The sequence below is a fragment of the Rana temporaria genome, chromosome 4 (genome assembly GCF_905171775.1).
Source record: "Rana temporaria chromosome 4, aRanTem1.1, whole genome shotgun sequence".
NCBI classification, from domain to species: Eukaryota; Metazoa; Chordata; class Amphibia; order Anura; family Ranidae; genus Rana; species Rana temporaria.
Genome location: NC_053492.1, coordinates 317,782,596 through 317,802,047, shown reverse-complemented (window position 1 = coordinate 317,802,047; position 19,452 = coordinate 317,782,596). Strand labels below are relative to the sequence as shown.

Here is a 19,452-nt window from a genome sequence, read left to right as displayed (position 1 = left end):
CCCAAAACCGTGTTCAACCACGGTTTTGCGGTCGTTTTTAAAACAGTATGGCAACCGCATACGTTTTCCTTTAACATTAATGTCAATGGAAAACGCACATGTGTGCGGTTCCATACGTTCCCGTCCGTTTCAGCCGCATACGTTTTTTCATATAAATCGTATGCGGCTGACGGACGGGAAAACCGTAGTGTGAACCCAGCCTAACAGGTCTTTGAGGGTCAGAATTCTAGCTGATACAGGTGTTCGAATACTTATTTGCAGCTGTATCATACAAATAAATAGTTAAAAAATCATAAATTGTGATTTCTGGATTTTTTTTTTGATTATGTCTCTCACAGTGGACATGCACCTACGATGACAATTTCAGACCCCTCCATGATTTCCAAGTGGGAGAACTTGCAAAATAGCAGGGTGTTCAAATACTTTTTTTCCTCACTGTATATACATGTTCACTATATATAATACCATTATGGAAGTGATTTGCCGTCATCAATGACTTAGCTCAGTTGCCGTAGTAAAGGCAATCGAGATGGAGGCTTGGTTTAGACGCAATCGCGCTTGCGTGAAATATGGACAGGGAAACAAAGTAAGGGGGGAAATTACGTCCACAAATGATTCAGCAAACAGTAGTAATGATGGCGTGGCCATACCCGGAAGAAACAAAATGATAAAAAATCGAAAGTTATTTTATAACCTAGTATTTGCCATAGTTTAATGTGTGTGGCTTAGCAATACATTCCAGGATCTATATATAAAATTAATAAAAGACGTACAGGGTTTACTTCCTCTTTAAGTTGCCTCTTCCAGAGGTCACTGAGCCCCTTTAGTCCTCTTTGGGATCCCTGAGGCCTCTCCAGGTGACACAGGCTTTCCCCTTAAACCCTCGGTTGGAACAGGTGGTGTATGCTGATTGGGAACATCCTGGCAGTATTTTTGTTATTCCTAATGCCGCGTACACACGACTGTTTATCGGGTTGTAAAAAAATTAAGTTTTTATGTCATTAAAAACGATCGTGTGTGGGCTCCAGAGCATTTTTCACGATGTAAAAAATGGGCATTAAAAATTTAGAACATGCTCTAATTTTTCACAACATTTTTAACGTTGTCGTTTTTAATGTTGTCGTTTTTAACGTCGTAAAAAATGGTCGTTTGTGGGCTTTAACGACGTGAAAAAAACGCGCATGCTCAGAAGCAAGTTATGAGACGGGATCGCTCGTTCTGGTAAAGCTACCGTTCGTAAATGGAGTAAGCACATTCATCACACTGTAACAGACTGAAAAGCGCGAATCGTCTTTTACTAATACAAAATCAGCTAAAGCAGCCCCCAGCGTGGCGACATCCGAATGGCATTCCCCTTTAGAGTGCCGTCGTACATGTTGTACGTCACCGCGCTTTGCTAGAGCATTTTTTTTTCACGATCGTGTGTAGGCGAGGCCGTTTTAACGATCGGGTTGAAAAAAACTTTTTCTAGACCATTAAAAACTACATTTTTTACAACCCGAAAAACGGTTGTGTACGCGGCATAAGAGTTTTTGCTTTTTTATATTCCATGGATGAAAAATTTAAGTGGAACATGCCAGCCGTAGATGCAGCAGTCTCTTCCTTAAACAAGAACATAACTTGTCCAGTAGATAACGCACAGGGCTTGAAAGACCCTATTGACAAGAAATTGGAGTCATTATTAAAAGCTTCCTTTTCTTTGGCCAGTTCAGCTATTCAGCCAGCTGTTTCAGCAATTGGTATCACCCAGTCCAAAAAAAAAGATCAGATCAGACAGTCTGACAGGCCTAACCAGCAGGATGATCTGCCTGAAAATAGGGCAGATATTCCTTGAGTGCTGTGTTTTGCTACAATACAGCAGGTTTCTCTTTTTGGATCTCTTGTCTGTACATATGCGCAGACTTTTGTGGCTTAAGAACTGGTCAGCCGAACTTCCTTGTAAGAAGTTATTGGCAGGTTTCCCCTTTCAGGGGGAACATGTATTTGGACAAATATAGCCAAAAGATTTACGGAGGGAAGAGTTCTCTACTTTCTGTGACGAAAAGCACCAGGTGTCCCTCGTTTAAAACTTCAGTGACTGCTTCCCCAAATGTCTAGGCGCAAAGGCAGTTCCGCCACCAACAGGGCGCTAGAGCCAGGGACAGGGCCAGAAAAAGCGCTGGGTCCAAAATTCTTCTAAACACAGCACCAAGCCCTCCTTTTGAGGAGATGCCCCCACTCTATCGGGTGGGGGAATGCTGCTGTACTTTGCGGACATTTGGAGAACAATTCAAGACGAGTGGGTCACCTCAACTATATCCAGTTATATATAGCGTTCACAAGAGGTTTTTAAGATCCAACGTTCCCTCGGATTCTCCAAAAATAGGCTTATTGCTTCAAGCACTACATCGTTTAATGCATCAAGGAGTGATTGTAGAGGTTCCTGTATCCGAAAAAGGCATAGGGTTTTACTCTAACCTGTTTACGGTTAAATAAATAAATGGGGACGCAAGGCCCATTTTGGACCCAAGATCCCTGAACCAGTATCTACTGATCCAGTTCTTTTTCAGATGGATTCTGTCCACTCAGTAGTAGCTTCACCCCAGATGGGAGACTTTTTAGCCTCCATCGATATAAAAGATGCATATTTGCACGTACCTATCTTTCAGCCTCTTCAGAGGTTCCTGCGATTTGCAGTAGAGGAAAATCATTTTTAGTTTGTGGCGCTACCCTTTGGGCTTGCTACAGCTCCCCGGGTGTTCATAAAGGTCCTAGGACCAGTACTGGGTCTTTTAAGGGCCCAAGGGGTTTTGGTGCTCGGGTATCTTAGAAGGGCTTAGAAGGCCTCACAGCTCAGTGGAAATGGTCAAGGACAGAACAGATCCTGCCCATCAACGTTCTGGAATTACGGGCAGTACAACTGGCCCTACGGTCCTGGCCGGTGGAGCGTCAGGACTTTCCTATCAGGGTTCAGTCCGACAATGCCACTGCAGTTGCCTTTATAAACCACCAAGGCAGTACCAGGAGTCGTTTAGCTCTGAAGGAGGTGAACCACATACTAGCCTGAGCAGAGGGAAAGGTGCCGATTCTATCAGCAGTCCATATCCCGGGAGTAGAGAATTGTAAGGCAGATTATCTCAGCCGCCAACAAATCTGCCCCGGGGGATAGCCAGAGGTCGACCTACTGGCATCCAGGTTCAACAACAAGCTACAGCAGTTTGCGCCCCGATCTACTGTCTCAAGGTCCTATATTCCACCCCAATTTATAGTCTCTAAATTTGAGGGTCAATAGGAAGATCTATCATAAGGTCTGGAAGACTTGTATTACTTTGTGTGAAGCCAAAAAATGGCATCCTCAGAAATACGTGATTGGGAGAAATCTTTTTTTCTACTGTCAGCTGTGGAAATCAAATTGGCTTTGAGTACAATTGAGGTCAAGTTTCGGCTCTATCAGTATTCTTCCAGTATTCTTTGTTGTGACCTGTTCCATCCTTTTTGCCAAAAGTGGTGTCGCCTTTCATTTGAATCAGGACATTATTTTGCCTTTTTTCTCTCAACCTCGTTCAGCGTAAGAGAGACGACTGCATTCTTTAAACATTGTATGGGCAATCAGTTTATTTGTCTAGACCTGCTGAGATCCAAGGATCAGACTTCTTTTTTGTTTTACCATAAGGACCCAAGAAGGGGCAGGCAGCTTCCATTGCCAATTGGTTCCATCAATTGGTCATTCAGGCCTATGGTCTGAAACCTAAAGCTTATCCCTTTTTAGGGTGGGAGCTCATTCTACCAGGGGTGTAGGAACCTCCTGGGCTTTTTCGCCATCAGGTATCTGTGGCTCAGATTTGTAAGGCTGCTACCTGGTCTTCAGTGCATACGTTCGCAAAATGTTATCAAGTGGATGTTCAAGCAGCCGAGAATTCGGCTTTCAGCCGCAGTGTACTGTGGGCTGCTGTATAAGATCTGATGGCTATTGTTTGGCAGAGTGTCTCCCTCCCCTCAAGGCTATTGCTCTGGGACGTCCCAGCAGGTAATGAATATTGGCCTAATTCTGTGTCCCATGATGTATGAAAAGGATTTCTACATCATACTTGGCTGTAAAATCCTTTTCTTTGAGTACATCGTGGGACACATAGGTCCCTCCACTCTTTTTGAGGATTCGTGCCTGCTAAAAAACTGAAGTACTTCCTGTATGGGAGGGGTTATATATGGGATCGCTTCCTGTCTAAAGATCTTTGGTCTACCAGTGTCCATTCACCTGGAGATGAAGAATAACCCAGCAGTAATGAATATTATCCTAACTCTGTGTCCCATGACGTACTCAAAGAAAAGGATTTTACAGGTAAGTATGACGAAAAAATCCTATTTTAGCAGTTTATATTTACTAAAATAATTGCTTTCCATGTTCTGTGTGAAACCCGATATAGTGAATGCAGGGTCCTTGGTTAAGTAACACTTTAAGGAAAAAGGTAATTTTATGTCTACTCAGTCGTTGGTTTTGGTTTTTATTACAGTCCTATTACAGATGGCAGTAAAAATAAATGGCAAGGGTTCCAGCCCTACTCAGTTTTAGCCAAAACCAAAGGTAAATGTTTTCGCTACATATATTTTAGTAAATTCCATATACCGGTAACTTTAACAAGTACGTGTCAAAAGTCAGCCTTTTTTTTGGTCTACAGCTTAATATATTTGTGTAGCTATGGAAATATGGGTAAACTAAATGGCAATCGCCCTCTCTTTTAACTGATACTAGAAAAAACAGTGATAGAATAATTCATGAGAGATGAGAAAATGAGTGGTATTAGGGACTTGGATGATAACGGTCTATAAGACTATATATATCTTTATTGTATCTTCTGACGGCCTAATATCTGGCCTCTGTTACTTTTACCATTACTTTTAACCACTTCCCGACCGCCGCATGTATATGTACGTCCACAGAATGGCACGTACAGGCAAATGGGCGTACATGTACGTCCTTGCCTTCTAGCGGGTGGGGGGGTCCGATTGCGACCCCCCCCCCCCCGCTACATGCGGCGGTCGGGTTCCCTCGGGGAACGATCCGGGACGACGGCGCGGCTATTTGTTTATAGTCGCGATCGCTCCCCGGAGCTGAAGAACGGGGAGAGCGGTGTGTAAACACGGCTTCCCCGTGCTTCACTGTGGCGGCGTATCGATCAAGTGATCCCTTATATAAGGGAGACTCGATCGATGACGTCAGTCCTACAGCCACACCCCCCTACAGTTGTAAACACACACTAAGTGAACCCTAACTCCTACAGCGCCCCCTGTGGTTAACTCCCAAACTGCAACCATCATTTCTTTATCGTTACATCACGGGACACAGAGCGGCATTCATTACTATATGGGTTATATGGAGTACCTTCAGGTGATGGACACTGGCAATCTCAAACAGGAAATGCCCCTCCCTATATAACCCCCTCCCATAGGAGGAGTACCTCAGTTTTTACGCCAGTGTCTTAGGTGTTGGTCATGGTTTAGCTTGCCTCCGCATCCTTGGGATTAGGTGAGCTAACCGGTTCTGTCCAAAGGCCTCAGCGCTAAAGTGGTCAGTAACCGGACCCCAAACCCTTGGGGTATAGCCCATAATGCTTTTCTTTTTAGAGAGCTGGACCCTGGGCCCAGAACTTAGAAACCTTTGGGTGCCTAATGTTTCTGTTCCCAGAGTGCTATATGGGCCCAGGACAGTGGATCCTTCATAGGAACCCAGGGCCTGAAGGTCTAGACATCCCCACGGAGATGGGGGAAGATTGGGCCTCTTGCTTGGCAAAGTCCTGCGGCATGGAGCAGGTAAGTGAGGGGAAAACTTGCGGAACTTGGTTCTTAGCAGGTTTTTTCTGGGGGGTCACAGGGGACATGCCTAAAGTTATGCGCTGCATCTGGCAAACTAGTCACATATCTTAATGATAGGATGGCTCTATGTGTATTTTTTCCCCATAAGAAGTGACCTCCCTTGTAGTGTTGGAAAAGCATTTGAGTAGGGCCTGTGTAATATAAGTGTATGTGTGTGTCAGAGAGCTATGCTTACCTGCAAGCCTCCAGGCGATGCTCCATCAGTCTTCCTCCTCAGAGCCTGCAAAGCAGGCAAAACGCTGACCTCCTCGTGGTTCCAGCTGGAGCAGAGAGGCTCCCTTCCCCCCAACCCCCCCCCCCCCCTATCGGCGGGCGCGCGCACGCGTTCACGTGTTATAGGCGCAATTCGCGCCGTTTAGCTGAGGGGGGAAGGGCGGGTCAGTGGTTTAAGGAAGGGGCGGCCCTTCCTTTTCGTTCCAAACAGCATTCAATACATTGGAACTGGGGAGGAAAGACCAGAGCGGCAGCACGGGGCGCCGAGGACACACAGTGGCCAAAAAGAATATTGCAGTCTTCAGAAGACTGTTTTCAAGCCTAGAAATAGGCTGTTTCTTTCTATCTCATAGTTTTTCTTGCAATACTACTCAGGGGGACAGAATGATTTTTCTTTCCTGGATTTGAAACAAAAAAAAAAAAAAAAAAGTCATCTAGGGGAGAGGAAGCATTTTTTATCCCCCAAACAGGTGTTTGGGCAATTAACTTTTATAGTTCCAAGTACCAATAGGTAGCAGGTGTACCTCGGTATTGTACCATGGCATCCGGGTCAGAGGGTACAAGAGGTGGGGATTCCCCCAGAGAGTCTGAGGTCTCGGACAAAGCTATGCCGCTGCTTTCCCCACAGGGAGCCTTGGGGCCATCGGGATCTGGGGCTGGAGCTGGCGCGGGTCAGTCCAACCCTAAGATGGTCACGGACGAGGTATTACTCACCTCTTTAAGAGAGATGGAGAAAAGAATGGGAAAAATGATAGCCACAGCTATGCGGGGCAGTAAACGAATTAGATCTCCGTCGCCCGAGCGTGGACCCTCAGAAGAGGAGGTCCTTTCCTCAGGGGAATTGGACGATCTCTTGGACAAGGACCAAGTAGGTTCAGGGATCGAAGATCCGGATACAGAGGAGTCTGGAGCAGTCTCCCAAGGGGAGGGCTGGTGGATTCAAGCCTCAACGGACTTGGTCCATAATGCATTCAACTTGCCAGTACCAGATCTCCAGGTATCGACGGTTTCAGCTTTGGGCTCACTGAGGGCGCCTCAAAGCAATGCAGTGTTTCCGATCCACCCTCTATTAGAGGGAGTTTTGTTCCAAGATTGGAACAAGCCAGATAAAATCTTCTTACCACCTAAAAGATTCTCTGCCCTATATCCTATGGAAGATAAATTTTCCAAGAAATGGGCTACTCCTGCAGTGGACGCAGCCATCTCATGTGTTAACAAGTCGTTAACATGCCCTGTAGAAAACATACAGGTATTCAAGGATCCAGTTGATAAACGCTTGGAAGCACTACTTAAGAACTCCTTCACTACGGCAGGGGCAGTAGTACAGCCAGCGGTGGCTGCGATTGGGGTTGCTCAAGCATTATCGGATCAAATTAAGCAGATGCTTAAACTTATTCCTGCCCAGCAGGCAGAAGAATTTTCGGATGTCCCTAGGGCCATATGTTTTACAGTAGACGCAATTAAGGATTCTATCCAGCAAGCGTCACGTTTATCGTTATCCCTTATCCATATGAGAAGACTCTTATGGTTAAAGAGCTGGGAGGCCGAGCCCCCATGCAAGAAGCTCCTGGTAGGGTTTCCCTTCTATGGAGAACGACTCTTCGGAGAAGACCTAGATAAATACATTCAGACCATTTCAAACGGCAAAAGTACTCTCTTGCCAACTAAGAAGAAGTTTCAGGGGCCTGCGTTTAAACGACAGTACTCCCCTGGGCAGGGGCCCTCTAATGCCAAACAGTATCGACGGCCTCCTGCGAAAGCAAACTTCGGCTTTAACAGCAAGTCTCAAGGACAGGCTGCTAGAGGCAGAAAGCAGTGGTTTCGCAAACCAGCAAAACCAGCCCCCAAGCCCTTATGAAGGGGCGCCCCCACCCACAAAGGTGGGGGGAAGGCTGCGACTCTTTTCAGAGGTTTGGGAAGCCAGCATTCCCGACGAGTGGGTACGATCTTCCGTGGCCACGGGCTACAAATTAGATTTCCTAAAGTTTCCTCCTCCTCATTTCCAGGAGTCGAGGATTCCAAACGATCCGGAGAAGGGAGCCGCATTAATGTCGGCATTAAATCATCTACTTTCCCAGGAAGTAATAGTAGAGGTACCAGTCCTGGAACAGGGACTAGGTTTCTACTCCAACCTATTCATAAAGGATGCCTACCTTCATGTTCCAATTTATCAGCCACATCAAAAATATCTACGCTTCATGGTGGCTTCGCGTCACTTCCAATTCGTGGCGCTTCCCTTCGGGTTGGCTACGGCCCCCCGGGTGTTCACGAAGGTCCTAGCTCCAATCCTAGCCAAACTAAGGATCCAAGGGGTCACGATCCTAGCATACCTGGACGACCTCCTAGTCATAGATCACTCGTCTCCCGGCTTGGAGCGAGCAGTGGCCCTCACGGGCCAATACCTCGAGAAGTTCGGCTGGGTCCTAAATCGAGAAAAGTCAGCTTTCCTGCCCACAAGGCAGTTGGAATATCTCGGCATGAGATTAGACACAGAACAACAAAGAGTGTTTCTACCTCTGAGGAAGGTCAAAGCCATCAAGGAATTAATCCTACTGGTTCTAAGCAAAAAGGAACCGACTATTCGCCTATGTATGAGGTTACTAGGCAAGATGGTGGCCACATTCGAGGCGGTACCATACGCCCAGAGTCACACTCGCATCCTGCAGGCAGCCATCCTGTCAGCATGGAGCAGAAGGCCACAGGCCTTGGATATCCCGTTGCCGCTCTCATCAAGAGTCCGACAAAGTCTGTGTTGGTGGTTAGATCCTCAGAACCTACTGAAGGGGAGATCTTTCAGCCCAGTGGCTTGGAAGATAGTGACCACAGACGCCAGCCTGACAGGCTGGGGAGCAATTTTGGATGGTTGAACTCGCCAAGGTACTTGGGCAAAGCTAGAGGAGCAATTGCCCATCAACATCTTGGAGCTCAGAGCTGCTCGACTAGCCCTCAGGGCTTGGACGTCAAAATTGCAGGGGTTCCCGGTGAGAATTCAATCAGACAATGCCACGGCCGTGGCATACATAAATCACCAAGGGGGAACCAGGAGTCAAGCCGCTCAGAGAGAGGTAAGCTTGATTCTCCTATGGGCAGAGGCTCATGTGCCCTGCATATCGGCAATATTCATTCCCGGAGTGGACAACTTTCAGGCGGACTTCTTAAGCCGCCAGACTCTATGGCCGGGGGAATGGTCTCTGCATCCACAAATCTTTCAAGCACTCTGCCAAAGATGGGGAGTGCCGGACGTGGATGTCATGGCATCGAGACTCAACAAGAAGCTAGACAGGTTCATGTCCCGCTCAAGGGATCCGATGGCCTGCGGAACCGATGCGCTGGTTTGCCCTTGGCATCAGTTCAAACTTCTTTATGCGTTTCCCCCGCTTCATTTACTACCCCGCCTGCTGCGCAGGATCAGGGTGGAGCACATACCAGTCATCCTGGTAGCTCCAGCATGGCCCAGAAGGGCATGGTACTCACTAATCTTAAAGATGGTAGTGGGAGACCCTTGGACTCTTCCTCTACGGCCAGATCTGCTATCGCAAGGTCCGATCCTCCACCCTGCCTTACGGCATCTAAATTTGACGGCCTGGAAGCTGAATCCCTGATTCTCAGGGGTAGAGGTCTGTCTCAGAAAGTAATCTCTACCCTAATCAGAGCCAGGAAACCGGTCTCTAGGGTGATTTATCACAGGGTCTGGAAGGCCTATGTAGGCTGGTGTGAGTCCAAGCTATGGCTTCCTCGCAAATTCACCATTGATAGAGTTTTAAGTTTTCTCCAGCTAGGAGTGGATAAAGGATTGGCATTAAGCACAATCAAAGGACAGATTTCTGCTCTGTCAGTGTGGTTTCAGCGGCCGCTGGCCACCCACTCGCTGGTTAAGACCTTCCTTCAAGGGGTCTTACGTATTAAACCTCCAGTTAAATCCCCGCTTTGCCCGTGGGATTTAAACCTTGTTCTGTCAACTTTACAGAAACAACCGTTTGAGCCGTTGGCTGAAATTCCTTTGGTTTTACTGACAAGGAAGTTAGTATTTTTGGTCGCCATAGTTTCCGCAAGAAGAGTATCGGAACTGGCGGCCTTATCCTGTAAGGAACCATATCTTATTTTTCATAAGGACAGGGTCGTTCTCCGCCCTCATCCTTCCTTCCTACCGAAGGTTATATCCAGTTTTCATTTGAACCAGGATTTGGTATTACCATCCTTCTTCCCTAAACCTACTTCCAGAAAGGAAGGGTTGCTGCATACCTTGGATATCGTCAGGGCCATGAAGGCCTATCTTAAAGCTACAAAGAAGATCCGGAAAACAGATGTGCTGTTCATATTACCGGATGGGCCCAAGAAGGGGCAGGCAGCTGCAAAGTCCACCATTTCTAGGTGGATTAAGCAATTAATCACTCAGGCCTACGGCTTGAAAGGGTTGCCTCCTCCAGTATCATTAAAGGCTCATTCTACTAGGGCCATGGGCGCCTCCTGGGCAGCACACCACCAGATCTCTATGGCTCAAGTTTGCAAGGCGGCAACCTGGTCTTCTGTCCACACGTTTACAAAATTCTACCAGTTGGACGTAAGAAGGAATTCTGATACAGCCTTTGGGCAGGCAGTGCTGCAGGCTGCAGTTTGAGACCCTCGGATTCCGGGGGCTCCTCTTTTTTGAGTTAAATTTAAAATTTAAGATTATTTTTCTCAACTAAGTTGGATTTATTATGATTTGAGTATTCTCTAAATTAAATCCTTTTGTCTTGGAGATGTTCTCCCTCCCCTCATTGTAAGCATTGCTTTGGGACATCCCATATAGTAATGAATGCCGCTCTGTGTCCCGTGATGTAACGATAAAGAAAAAGAGATTTTTAATACAGCTTACCTGTAAAATCTTTTTCTTGGAGTACATCACGGGACACAGAGCTCCCACCCCTCTTTTGAGGACCATTTTGGGAGGCATACTGCTTGCTACAAAACTGAGGTACTCCTCCTATGGGAGGGGGTTATATAGGGAGGGGCATTTCCTGTTTGAGATTGCCAGTGTCCATCACCTGAAGGTACTCCATATAACCCATATAGTAATGAATGCCGCTCTGTGTCCCGTGATGTACTCCAAGAAAAAGATTTTACAGGTAAGCTGTATTAAAAATCTATTTTTTCACAATAAACAATGCAATTTAAATGCATTTTTTGCTGTGAAAATGACAATGGTCCCAAAAATGTGTCAAAATTGTCCGAAGTGTCTGCCATAATGTCGCAGTCACGAAAAAATCGCTGATCGCCGCCATTAGTAGTAAAAAAAAATAATAATAAAAATGCAATAAAACTATCCCCTATTTTGTAAACGCTATAAATTTTGCGCAAACCAATTGATAAAAGCTTATTGCGATTTTTTTTTTTACTAAAAATAGGTCGAAGTATACGTATCGGCCTAAACTGAGGGAAAAAAATATTTTAGATATGTTTTTGGGTGATATTTATTATAACAAAAAGTAAAAAATATTGCATTTTTTTCAAAATTGTCGCTCAATTTTTTTTTATAGCGCAAAAAATAAAAACCGCAGAGGTGATCAAATACCACCAAAAGAAAGCTCTATTTGGGGGGAAAAAAGGACGCCAATTTTGTTTGGGAGCCACGTCGCACGACCGCGCAATTGTCTGTTAAAGCGACGCAGTGCCGAATCGCAAAAACCTGGCCTGGGCATTTAGCTGCCTAAAGGTCCGGGGCTTAAGTGGTTAATGTCTGTTATCTGCCTGACGTACGGTATGCACTCCATATTTTGATATTTTACAGAATGTTTTATCCTGTAAAAGGGACACACACAACTGCACCAGTGATATGTCTAGTTTTTAAATGTATCTACAACTAAACAATGTTTCTGTGTAGGGAAGTCTGGAATGTATTTTGTAGAAGACTCTGCGCCTGACACAGTGGAATCCAATGTAAGTAAATGTCATCAGTCTGTAAACAAACACATTATGCAGCTCTTATTCTCTTTTGCTGTGTTCATGTTTTCAAAGTTAAAGCGGATGTGCCATGGGAAAAAAATATTAAAAGCCAGCAGCTACAAATACTGCAGCTGCTGACTTTTAATATTAGGACACTTACCTGTCCTGGAGTCCAGCGCCGATCGCAGCAGAGGACGAGAGTTAGCTCGTCTCTCTGCTGCTCCCCCCGCCATCCACGCTGAAGGAACCAGGAAGTGAAGCGCTGCGGCTTCACTGCCCGGTTCCCTACGGCGCGAGTCGCGCCGCGCCTGCCGATTGGCTCCCGCTGTGTGCTGGGAGCCGAGTGTTCCCAGAACACAACGGGGGGGCGACGGGATGTGACGGAATGCCCGTCTTTTGCCGGGCCGGCAGGTATCTGCACCCCCCTCCCCCCTGAAAGGTGTCAAATGTGACACCGGAGGGGGGAGGGTTCCGATCAGCGGGACTCCACTTTAGGGTGGAGAACCGATTTAAAGAGAATTTTTTTTTTTTAATCTATATTTTATTGCTGATGTGGGTAGGTTAGTTACATTACCTGATCAAGTAAGTTCTGTTTTCCAAATGTTAGTAAATACAGTTGAAATAATTTTCGCATTTATACCACTGTGATCTTTTTGCCAATGCAGCACACAAAAAGTGAAGTCACGTATTTCCTACAAGAAAAGTTTGATGTGAGCTTTTGGTCGGAAATTCCGACCGTGTGTAGGCTCCATCTGAATTTTTTTGTCGGAATTTCAGACGGCAAACATTTGGAAGCTGGTTCTCAAATTTTCCAACGGGACATGTTCTTGCCGGAAATTCCGATCGTCTGTATGCAATTCCCAAGCACAAAAAACATGCATGCTCGGAATCAATTCGATGCATGCTCGGAATTATTGGACTTAATTTTTCTTGGCTCGTTGTAGTGTTGTACGTCATCACGTTCTTGACGGTCGGAATTTTGTGTGACCATGTGTATGCAACTCAAGTTTGAGCCAAAATTCCGTCAGAAAAATAAAGGAAAGGAAAAAATAGGATAAGCACATGTCCCAGTGTGAAACCTTTCTCTGTGCAGGAGTCTACTGTAATAAAGAGCAGTCACTGTTGCTCTAACTTTTTCTGCAGGGTGGTCTTAAATTCTATTAACCTACCTAACAGTAGCTACTTAGTGGACCTTAAAATTCTACCATTTATGTTAAACATGGTTTGCTTACTGTTGTATTATTTATTTCAACTGCTTGTATTTACTTGTTTAATAATCCAATCAATAAAATATTTTGACAAGGAAAAGTTCACTGAAGGTCATGAATTACATATTTTTTTCAGTCTTTGCTTGGTGAATCTGAACCTGCTTCGTTTTCCTGGACTTATGAAGAAATTAAAGAAGTTCATAAGCGCTGGTGGCAGCTTCGAGACAATGCTGTAGAAATTTTTTTAACAAATGGAAGAACTTTGTTGGTGGCGTTTGACAATACCAAAGTATGTTTATTATGTGTGGTATTTTGTCATTTTTCTTTATCCATTAAAAAAATTCATATACAGTAAAACCTTGGTTTGCGAGCATAATTCGTTCCAAAAGCATGCTTGTAATCCAAAGCACGTGTATATCAAAGCAAATTTCCCCATGAGAAATAATGGAAACTCAAATGATTCGTTCCACAAACATTTATTTATATGTCCTTCACTTTATATTCCATATAAAAAGATTATAGCAATGTGATTAGAAGCCAAATCCAGCAGGAGCTATAGAGTATAAAAGAGAAGAGAGGTACCTCTAAGTGTAGCAATATGTTGCTAAATGTTGTACCTTCATTAAATGTAAACATATTGATACACTTGGAGGTGCCTCTCTCTTTTATACTCATTTGTGACATGCTGCTCTTGTATCAAGACATCGCTTGCATATTAAGTCAAAATGTATTTAAAAATGTTGCTTGTCTTGCAAAACACTCTCAAACCAAGTTACTCTCAAACCAAGGTTTTACTGTACTTTTGAGTGTTCTGGCCTGAAGGAACCCCCATATGTATGCTGGAAAGAAAGTTACCGCTCCAGGTGGATTGTGTTAGGATGATTAGTGTAGTGTCAGGAGATCAAGGGTGCTGGCAATGCACAAGGCAACAAATGGAAAAAGAAAATATGGGCAGCTGCACTCCAAAAAACCTTGATGGTTGTCTTTATTTTAAAAAGGAAAAATGTACTACAAGTCACAGCACACTACACGGGAGTAAAACAGTTGACGCGTTTCCCACTATAAATTAGTGCTTAATCAATTAGTACTTAATATAAAAAAATATCCATTTTGTAATTAGGCTGTAACAGAACAAATTGTGGAAAAAGTGAAGTGCTGTGAATACTTTCCAGATGCACTGTATCATAATGCTTTTGAGGTGCACAGTGTAGTCATTGATGTGACCTCTGCAGCCCATACACTTTTGCTTTATAATCTTTAATTCATTACCAATGGTGGGCATTTTGTTATTAAATGTTCATTGTCCCTAATTTGGTTTATGCTAAAAAAAAAAGCACCCTAAGCCGTAAAAAAAAAAAAAAGTCCATCTAGTACTGAAAGTAAATGTCATTTATTTTTCACACCATTAAAATATTTTTTTGTAAAATGATTCAATATTCCATACAGATCTCTGGTTCGTTTTTCATTTGGCAAGCATGTGTTTACATATTAAAGCTGCATAACGGTGTGCTTTTTTTATACTGTATTTATATGTATTCTGTGGGATAATTTCGTCTGGCTATAAAACATTTAGTGGAAGCTATATCCTGTATTCTGCCACGCAATCTATTTCTAGCACTGCTATCTTCAAAATAAATGTCACTTGTTTTATTTTTATCTTAAAATATTGTGGAATGAGTGAAACAATTGGCCAGATAACTTTATTGAATGACAGAACTATTTGAGTGGAGAAAAAAATGTAATTTTGTTTAACTTTTATAAATAGTTAAGCATTCCATAGTAGGATAAGAGATGGATTCTACAGCGTTGAATATGTTTTTAAGCTTAAAAATAAAATTATATGTTTTTTTTTTTTGTTTTGTTTTTAAGGTGCGAGATGATGTTTACCAGAAAATTTTGTCCAATAATCTTCCCAATCTGTTGGAGTATGGAAATATTACAGCTCTCACTCAGCTCTGGTGCTCTGGCCAAATAACCAATTTTGAATACCTTACACATTTAAATAAGCATGCAGGGCGCTCCTTTAATGACCTAATGCAGTATCCGGTTTTTCCATTTATTCTAAGTGATTACGCCAGTGAGACACTTGATTTGAGCAACACTAATATCTACAGGTAGATTTATCTTGCCTTTCTGATTTTGTTTACTGACTGATCTGTAATTAATATATCTAATATATAAATATAATATTTTTTAGTGCTACTGATTATTGCAAGATGACATGCACTGGGCTGCCAAAATGGGGTGTTTGTCAGCTATTGTCAACATGTTAGAAAGATGGACAGAAAGCTGAATTTAGTGAGGTTTTTTTTTTTATCCAACAAAAAGTTTTTATTGGAAAGATTGGTATACAGACAGTATTCGCTTTACACCACGGTACATTGCAAAACATCCATAGAATACAAGTGTATAGCAATAAGAAATGCTAGAAAGTGCCACTAGAATGTGTACATTTACCTTTATAGATTGATTTTCAGACAGCATTACATCCGAGTACTCTATCTAAGATTAGATCCACCAGGGCTAGCCCTGGAACAGCCAACCATGGTGCCCATATTCTCTCGAACTTAAGTGCACTTCCCCTATGTTGGTACAGTGGGGATCGAAAGTTTGGGCACCCCAGGTAAAAATTTGTATTAATGTGCATAACGAAGCCAAGGAAAGATGGAAAAATCTCCAAAAGGCATCACATTACAGATTAGACATTCTTATAATATGTCAAAAAAAGTTAGATTTTATTTCCATCATTTACACTTTCAAAATTACAGAAAGCAAAAAAATGGCGTCTGCAAAAGTTTGGGCACCCTGCAGAACTTATAGCATGCACTGCCCCCTTTGCAAAGCTGAGACCTGCCCGTGTCATGGATTGTTCTCAATCATCGTCTGGGAAGACCAGGTGATGTCAATCTCAAAGGTTTTAAATGCCCAGATTCATCTGACCTTGCCCCAACAATCGGCACCATGGGTTCTTCTAAGCAGTTGTCTAGAAAACTGAAACTGAAAATAGTTGACGCTCACAAAGCTGGAGAAGGCTATAAGAAGATAGCAAAGCGTTTTTAGATGTCAATATCCTCTGTTCGGGAATGTAATGAAGAAATGGCAGTCATCAGTAACAGTGGAAGTTAAAGCAAGATCTGGAAGACCAAGAAAAATATCAGACAGTACAGCTCGCAGGATTGTGAGAAAAGCAATTCAAAACCCACGTTTGACTGCACGATCCCTCCAGAAAGATCTGGCAGACACTGGAGTTGTGGTACACTATTCCACTATAAAGAGATACTTGTACAAATATGGTCTTCATGGAAGAGTCATCAGAAGAAAACCTCTTCTACGTCCTCTCCTCAAAAATCAGCGTTTGAACTTTGCAAATTAACATATAGACAAGCCTGATGCATTTTGGAAACAAGTTCTGTGGACCGATGAAATAGAACTTTTTGGCCTGAATGAGCAAAGGTACGTTTGGAAAGAAAGAGCACAGAATTTTATGAAAAGAACCTCTGTCCAACTGTTAAGCATGGGGGTGGATCAATCATGCTTTGGGGTTGTATTGCAGCCAGTGGCACAGGGAACATTTCACGAGTAGAAGGAAAAATGGATTCAATAAAATTTCAGCAAATTTTTTATGGTAACTTGATGCCATCTGTGAAAAAGCTGAAGTTAAAGAGAGGATGGCTTCTACAAATGGATAATGATCCTAAACACACCTCAAAATCCACGGGGGATTATATCAAGAGGCGTAAACTGAAGGTTTTGCCATGGCCTTCACAATCTCCTGACCTCAACATAATTGAAAATCTATGGATAGACCTTAAAAGAGCAGTGCGTGACAGACAGCCCAGAAATCTCAAAGAACTGGAAGACTTTTGTAAGGAAGAATGGGCAAAGATACCTCAAACAAGAATTAAAAGACTCTTGGCTGGCTAAAAAAAAGTGTTTACAAGCTGTGATACTTGCCAAAGTGGGCAGTACAAGATATTAACTCTACAGGGTGCCCAAACTTTTACAGACGCCATTTTTTTGTTTTCTGTAATTATGAAAGTGTAAATGATGGAAATAAAATCTAACTTTTTTGACATATAAGAATGTCTAATCTGTATTTTGATGCCTTTTGGAGATTTTTCCATCTTTCCTTGGCTTCGTTGTGCACATTAATACAATTTTTTACCTGGGGTGCCCAAACTTTCTATCCCCACTGTATATAAGCTTCTCCATATATGTAACCTCTCCCCAATATTGTAAATCCATTCCCTGGTCGATGGGGGATTCTCTGATTTCCAGTGAATCATAATCAATTTCCGAGCCTGGAATAGAACTCTGTGAATGGCCTCTCTAATATGCATTTCCCAATCATATTCTTTAAATACACCCAACAGACAAGCTCTCGGGTCTAGAGGTAGGGACACTTTAAATACCGAATTAACAGTATATACCACTTATCCATGATTGCATTTACAACGTGTGCATGTGGACTTAAAAGTTCATCAACTGAAGTCTGAGGGGTATAGCATATCTGCAACAGTATGTATAGCTAAGTAAGCCTTTGTAAAACATTCAGTGAGCATGAGCCTACTGCCTGAAATACCTCCTCCCACTGCTCTCAATCCATCTGGCCTACATTCCCCTCCCATTTTTACCAGACTCTTAAGGGATGCTGCTTCAAATATGATTGTAATAGTATGGCATAGCATTGTGAAATAAATCCCTTAGATGAGTCAGCATCCCTAATGAGACTAAACACCTGGGGTCAGGGATAAATCCCACTCCGAGGACCTACTCTGTGATGTAACTGCATGCTGAAGTTGTACATAATAAAGCTGCATTGATAACGGTAGATTGTACTCTATCTGCAAAGCCGTGAAAGACCAAGGCACCCCATTCTGAAATATTTGCTTAAGATGGGTAACCCCATATGCTTTTCACCTAGCCCCAGATTGCAGTTAAGCTATTCAGTATATGTGTCGTTTAGCCAAATAGGGCTGTAGTCAGTATAACTATCTGCCTTCTGGAGGTATTTGGATTTATTCCACACCTTTTGAGTTAGACTGTAGGTTGGATATTTTTTATGTGGCTTTGCAAAGGCCTGAGCCTCCAAAGCCATTGGATCTTCATATAGAGTGGCGCATCACTGCCTAAGAGAAACTCTATGGTTGGTGCACTAATGCCCTATCGGCCCTAAAGGTGCCAATAAGGTGTTGCAACTGTGCTGCCAAGTAATACAGCCATGGGTTGGGCAAAGCCAACTCGCCATAATCTTTGGGCCTTTGTAGATTTTCTAATTTGATTCTAGGGGGTTTATCTTTCCAAATTTAGTGTGCGGAAGATGGTATTTACTATTCTAAAAATCTTTAAAGGTATAAACATTGGGGCATTGTGAAGAAAATAAAGAAGTTGTGGCATGAGTATCATCTTGATCAAGTTCACTTCCCCACTACTAATAAGTGGGGGGCATTCAACATTTTAACCTTTTCCCTAAACCTTTGAAGAAGGCCTAGTCCCCCTCCATGATGCAAAACCATGAGACAGAGTGTCAAAGGCCCTATTAGAAGCCTGTGGTTGGCTGTAAAGAAGGCGCACCCATGATTTGCAAGTAGGACCGAACCCAAATTCTGACAATTCAGCCCACAAATGGTTCCAGTCAATGCTGTCAAACCCCTTTTTGACATCTAGTGATAGCAAAGCCCTGCTACCTACGTTATCCACTGTAGATTCAGGAATAAACATCTCAGGTTATTGGCTTTAGACTTCTTAGGCATGAAGCCAGCCTGGTCCTCATGTACGAGAGTCCTGTAATGACTCCATTCAGCCAAATTGCTAACACCTTTGCCAGGATCTTTACATCACTCTGCAGCAACAAAATAGGTTTGTATGACCCCGGGTCTACTGGTACTTTAACTGGCTTGAGAAGTAAAACAATGTTCGCTTATTATGTGGAGGGTGGAAGTACTCCACACTCCAGGGACCTATTGAAAACCCTTAGCAAACGTGGGAGCAAGACTTCAGAATATTTTTTATAAATTTCTATGGGGATCCCATCCTCCCCAGGCGCCTTACAATTAGGAAAGGACCCAACTGCCTCCTGAATTTCCTCTATGATAAGTGGGGCCTCCAACCCCCGCCTCTGGCCCGCCGTCAGTTCAGGGAAGGATATATTTTGAAGATGCAGGTCAAGGTCTTCCTGAGCGTAAGTAGTACCAGGACAGTAAAGGGATTCATAGAAACCAGCTAGTCGCTGTATAATAAGTTCAGGTGGGCTTAC

At 43.4% G+C, this 19,452-nt stretch overlaps 1 protein-coding gene across 1 annotated transcript in view; it reads left to right on the top strand.

The window, feature by feature from the left end:
* Nucleotides 1-19,452, top strand: part of LYST (lysosomal trafficking regulator) — a 317,564-nt gene that overhangs the window by 261,475 nt on the left and 36,637 nt on the right. Inside the window, exons 37-39 of the mRNA XM_040350648.1 lie at nt 11,927-11,982; nt 13,333-13,485; nt 15,066-15,310. Coding sequence (XP_040206582.1) covers nt 11,927-11,982; nt 13,333-13,485; nt 15,066-15,310 — 454 coding nt within the window. The remainder of the gene's footprint in view (nt 1-11,926; nt 11,983-13,332; nt 13,486-15,065; nt 15,311-19,452) is intronic.